This window comes from Pelophylax lessonae (genome assembly GCF_965119305.1).
Source record: "Pelophylax lessonae genome assembly, chromosome: 4".
NCBI classification, from domain to species: domain Eukaryota; kingdom Metazoa; phylum Chordata; class Amphibia; order Anura; family Ranidae; genus Pelophylax; species Pelophylax lessonae.
Genome location: NC_138771.1, coordinates 576,364,670 through 576,370,791, shown reverse-complemented (window position 1 = coordinate 576,370,791; position 6,122 = coordinate 576,364,670). Strand labels below are relative to the sequence as shown.

Here is a 6,122-nt window from a genome sequence, read left to right as displayed (position 1 = left end):
TGGCCATAGTAACAATGTCTCTAGGTGCTATTCTAGTACTCCCACCCCCTTACCGTACCTAGGCCTTTAATGTGATGGGTGGTCTGAATGACCAATTGTAAAGTTTAAGAAGATGGAAAGGTAGGAACGGAGCAATACCTTTCCAGGTGGAGTCAAGAATTGCACACTTCACTGATAGAAGGTATCCATCAATCATAAAAAGCATTATGAATAAAACTGTTGATATTTCAAACTGAGTATTTTAATAAACCAGGTTTGCTGCATTTTGCAGACATAGGAACAACATGTCCTATGGCAATTCATTTATATTACGACCAATGAACAATAGTGGTACTAGGTTCCCCAAGAAAGAGAGGAATGTCCAACTTTTTATTATATATGTTTTAGCTTACTTTTTGTTTGCTCAGATCGGAGTACTGCTGATCTCCTCTAACCCCTTTGCAGTCAATGATATTGATATATTACACGTCTATATGAATGGCTGCACCTTAACATTTTTCAGGACTGATTCGTTAACCACTTGCAGACCGCAATACGTTTGCAAGTGGTTTACCAGGATTATGGCTTAAAGATATCAGCCTTATCCCAGAAAGCTGGCCGTTTTTTTTCTGCAGACGGCCAGCTTTCTCACAAAACTGGTCCGAGCAGCTCATGGGCCACTGGAACAGTTTCCAAAGCAGCGGGAGGGGACGCCCCACCCGTCACTCGTTCTCAAGCTTACCAGTTTCGTCGGTACGCCCGAAAAAGGATACAACGGTGCAGCCGGCTGATCTCATAGGCCACACTCTTTGATCGACTATGGCCTTGGAGGACCAGAGCAACGACAGGATGTCACTTCCAGTCCAGGATGGAAGCAAATATTTTTTTTTTTTTGATCTTTTGCTTTTGAAAGGTAAAGAAGAGATTTGGAGTCTTTTTGACATCAGATCTCTCCATAGAGAGGACTGGTCATCCTTATTTCTATTACAAGGGATGTTTACCTTCCTTGCAATAGGAATAAAAGTGGCACAGGCAGGCTGGATCACATACATATACGTGATCCAAGCCTGTACCGAGTTAGGAGCGTCCCACTCCTGTGACCGCTGTGTCCACTGGACCCATCGGAATTACGGATCTCAGTACCCGCGGTCCGGTGAGCATGTGATCACATGATTACAATGTCAATAAAGCGGTTATGAATTCATTCCTAACAGCTGTGTTTCCTATGCTGTGATGAACCCACAGCTATCACATGGTACCTGGACCAATCATAACAATGATCATCATTGTAACAGCAACCAAAGTGTAAATGAAAAAAAAAAAAAAAAAAAGTGATTATCCCCCCAGAGTAGTGCAGTGTTACTATGGTGACACTCAACTCAAAGGAATGTGAAAAAACAAAATCTGGGACAGGTGGCTGGAGGCTTCCGCCACTTGTTCTTCTTAAAACTCAGTTGAGTAATGGGTTCCATTGTCTTTGTTGAGCTGTACGGACCGCCCCCACTCCAACCTGCTGGTCCTGTATTACTATGCATTTTGTGTACCTCTCCCCCCTATTATTATTTGTGTATCACTTTTGCATATTGTATGACCGCTAATATGGTCTTGCCATGCCACTTTGTATTTTTATACATGCTATCCCCTGTGAATAATTGTTTTCTCCAGTTGCATGTGTTCTTGTACTTTTTATTTTTCGCTTGTACTGTACATGACTCAAAGTTTTTTTTTTTTTTAAACAAACAAAAGTTTAGAAAATGGAATATAAAAAAATATATTTTTTAAATCCAGTGTTCCTGATCACCGCCACACCAGTTATATGATGACTCTGTACTGCAATAGTGACAGTATTAAACAAAAAATAAAGCAAATAAATAATTGGGGGGGAAAAAAAAAAAAAAAATGGGATTCTCTTTCATTCATTGACAGACACAGCTTCTGGTATTCTTAACCATTGGGACGTCCCAAACCAGTGTTAAACATGAGGGGTGGGAAGAAACAGCAAAAAATTCCAAAGGCTAAACAGCCAACCAGACAACAGAGGCTCAACCAAACAACTGGAGCCCACGTGAAAAAAATACACCCTCAAAGAGGATCAGGTCCTCTCAAACAGCAGCCTGCAAAACCTTGCAAGCAAAGGATGCCACCGCATCTACTTTATAAGACTTTGTAAAAAAAAAGTGCACCGACGACCAGGTGGCCGCCTTGCAAACCTGCGTCACTGACACCTGATGATGGAAGGCCCAGGAGGCACTAAGCGCCCTAGTAGAGTGTGCCTTGACAGGGAAAGGAGGAACCTGACCCCTTGATGGAATAGACCTGAACTACTGTCTGTCTGATTCATCTGGAAATGGTCGCAGAGGAAGCGGACAACCCTTTTCGAGGTCCACCCATGAGCACAACTTCTGTTCAACCCCCCGTGAATGGAAGGTTAAGATCTGAGCCACCAAGAAGGAGCGAGGATGAACCCCAAGCGACTCCCACAACGCAATGTGCGTCTTCCATGTACGAATCACCGATTCAGAAACTTCTATCCTTCAGCACCTGGCGTTCAACAGCCAAGCCATTAAAGCCAGTGACTGTAAAGCAGGATGGAAGATTGGCCCTAGGGACAGCAGATCCTTCCCGAGAGGAAGCTTGCAAGGAACGTCAGCGACCAGCTGCACTAAATTGGCATACCAAGCCTGATGAGCCTGGTCCGGAGCCAGTAAGATGACCAAAATCCTTTCTGCTTCAATCCTGCGTAGAAGTCTGGGCAGAAGCTTGAGAGGAGGGAAGGCGTAAATCAGATGATACTGACCCCAAGGGGGCCACCAGCGCGTCTGTGGCATCCGTCAGATGATCCCTTGACTGAACCACAAACCTTTGCACTTTTCTGTTGAGCCGAGGCACAAACGGAACTACTTCGGGGGTGTCCCACCGGAGATACAACTGATAAAACACCTCCGGATGAAGGGACAATTTCCCTTGTCCCAACGCCTGCAGGTAATCCGCCTGCCAGTTTTCCACCCTGGGAATGTGAATGGTGGAGAGGGCTGGAACGAACCGTTCTGCCCCCCCTAGAATGCCGGCTACCTCCAGAGCCACCAGGACACTTCTTGTGCCCCCTGTTGGTGCAACAAACAGACGCTTACAAAAACAAGATCAGTCTATACCTTTTTAGAAGCCCGGTCGGCCGACCAGTACTTAAACCATATATCATGTGGTGAAGGATCACCGCCGCCACAAATGCTCTTCTAGCTAGAAGGGGCCGCATCCAAGAATGCGTCACAGATTTACTGTAGCCCCTGAATCAACTGATCCGCCAGCTCAGGAGGATGTTGATCCCCTTCCGGATCTTGTCGTAAGATTTTTGCCCATTCCGTTAAAGTCTGGGATACCAAGATGATAGCAAACACCAGCCTCAAAATTTAACCCACCACGGTGAAAAGGTATCGGATCAGAGCATCAGCTCTCTTGTCCACAGGGTCCTTAAAGGACAGGGAATTCTGAGAGTCCATCGTCGGTGGAACCGTCAGCTTCTTCAAGAGAAACTCCTCAAAGGGATATCTCCAAGCGAAACGCTTAGGTATTCCAACCATGCGTTATGGGGATCCCCACAGACTAGCGACAATCTCGTCAAAATAGGCAAGAAAGGGAAACACCTTAGCCACCTTGGATGATCTGCGGGTGCCAAACTCCACTGGCGTAACCAACTCAGCATCAGCTTAGTCCTCCAACTTTAAAGTTTCCCCGCACTGGCACAATCAGTGCCTCCACCAGCCCCTTTTCATGCGTGGCTGCAGTGGAAGAGGATTCATCCTCACTGTTCTGAGAAGGTGGGGGGGATGCAGGTAAAGGCGGGGGGCGCTTCTTGCCAGGCAGCTTTTGCAGGGCCAAATCAAGCTTTGACACAAGTGACTGCAGGGCCTCTGTCATGGCCGCCAGGGCAGACTGATACCCAGAGGGTGCCACAGCTTTTGAGAGTTGGTCAGGTGGGGATACTCGCTCCAGGTGCTTCATGATTAAAATCAGAGGTGGCACTGTGAAAACCCCCTTCGCATCTCTACCGCTGTTGTACTACAAGGATCAGCACGCACCAGTGGAGCTGCTATAGCAGAGAAGGGGCTGCATAGCCACAGGGATTCACCACCACACACTCAGAACTTGATACAGAGCGTCAAACCGCCTGCCACTCTGTGATCAGAAAGGAAGAGGAATCGCTGACACTGTCACTAGAGGCCCCCACCGCACGTCAACACTCCAGACTTCAAGACAATGGCAGCTGCATTGACTATAATGTAAAACTCCAAAAACACGGCCGCTGAGGCCGAATACAGCCATCCACAACAAAATGGGAGGCGCCGCGTGGCAACCAGGACCCCAAGATACTTGTAGTCCACCGGAGGGGGGAGCCCCCAGAGGGACCCTCGCACAGCCATTGCCGCAGGCACACCAAAAAGGAAAAGCCGGTGGCACGCTCCCACCGCCCTCCAGCCCATCAAAGAGGGACACCCCTCACCAAGAAAAACCAATGCACCCCAAGGAAAGATTAAGGGGGGAAGTGAGGAGTAGAGGAGGGTGACCATTACAGGGGAACCCCGCCAGTGAAAGGGGGGGGGGGGGGGAGATCATGAGGGAAGGAAGGGCACAGAAGGGACCTACCAACTCGAGGAAAAGCCCAAGTCCACCCCAGTATTCCCCAGAGAAGAAAGGGGGGGACACTACTCACCACACCTGGGAGCCAAGCGGGCACTACTCCAAGCGGGCACCACCGCGCCTTCTTGGAATGGGGTACTGCAGCCAGAGGTACATTGCAACTCTGGTCGTGACTACTGTCGTGACCAGGCCTATGCGTCCTTGTGAGGTGTATACAATCGCCGGCCAGCCCCCGTCCAGTGGGGCTATGTCACGGCCAACCTAGCGCGGAGCTAATAGTTGGGTCAGGCTCGCAGGCCAGACTGGGAAGACTGTAAGGATCTAAGCTATCCAGTGTGCCACCCAGTCCAGCTGTTGATTGTAGTTCACACAGGAACGGAATTGATTGTAGTTCACACAGGAACAGAAAACAACAAAAAGGAAGAAAAAAATTTCATTGAAAAAAAGGAAAAAAATGCCAGGACCTCAGATCCCAGCAGGGAGCCAGGTCCTTACTCCTGACTAGGAAGAAAAAACTGAAGTCCTATAGCAAGAAGTGAGGGTATACCCTCTCTTGGACTGCCTCAGGGGCGTAGCTAAATTTGTTTCTGCCTAGTCCTACTCCTGAAGAGAGAGCAGCATAAGCCCAAGGGTCTAAAATTATATGGAGCCGTGTCTGCGAGTGAACGAAAGTGAAAAAAAAAAAAAAATCCAGAACCAAAGATCCCAGCAAGGAACTAGGTTCTTACTCCTGACTAGGCAAAAAAAAAAGTTGCTGTAGCGGAGAGAGGGAGTATACCCCCTGGGACTGCCCATTGGTGAAGCCAGAATTATTTTCTGCCTAGTGTCCTACTCCTGTAGGGGGCAGTATAACCCAATGGTTATGACTACCAGGAGCTGTGTCTGGCAATGAACCAGAGAGAAAAAAAGTACGTTTGTAAATGGCTAAAATGTTAGTATGTTAGGTTAAATTCTGAGAGCTTGAATTTTACTCATGTACATGCAAATATGCACAAAAACGACACATGAAATTTTGGTCAGGAATACTAATGTTCATCAGTAGCGTGTGCAAGTGCCCTTAACATTGCAAAAAGCAACATCTCTACTCACAAAGTGAGAAACTATGCTCTTGCTCACAGGAGGGATAAAAAAGTTGACACTGACAGAACATGACCAAATATCCCTGTTATCCAACACTTGCAACAATGCAGCTAGATTGTATGATCAAACAAAATCCGAGAAGATTCAAAGACCTCAGAGCGCTTACCTTATTATAAATGTAGCAGTTTGTAAACATTGTGTTGAAATCCTGGATACATTCCTGCGCATTAGTGTAATAATAGTTTTCCAGGCGCTTCTTGATGGTGCCCATGTCCATTGGAGCTTTGATAATTTTATAATAGTCCTAAAAAAAAAAAAAAAAATTAGGATACTATAAAACACCAATCTTTTTCTCATAACTTCTTGGGATTGCAACAATGCCTGTCTTTTCTGTACCTTAAACACTTCTTACAGAGAACTTGCCAAGG

At 46.8% G+C, this 6,122-nt stretch overlaps 1 protein-coding gene across 4 annotated transcripts in view; it reads right to left on the bottom strand.

Annotated features, from left to right (window-relative positions):
- Positions 1-6,122, bottom strand: part of BRD4 (bromodomain containing 4) — a gene marked incomplete at its 5' end in the record, with an annotated part of 147,882 nt that overhangs the window by 69,833 nt on the left and 71,927 nt on the right. For all 4 annotated transcript variants that reach the window (XR_014225194.1, XR_014225195.1, XR_014225196.1 and 1 more), the window contains one exon: positions 5,861-5,998. Coding sequence is in view for 1 of the 4 variants with exons in the window: in XM_082255235.1 (XP_082111361.1) it covers positions 5,861-5,998 (138 nt within the window). The remainder of the gene's footprint in view (positions 1-5,860; positions 5,999-6,122) is intronic.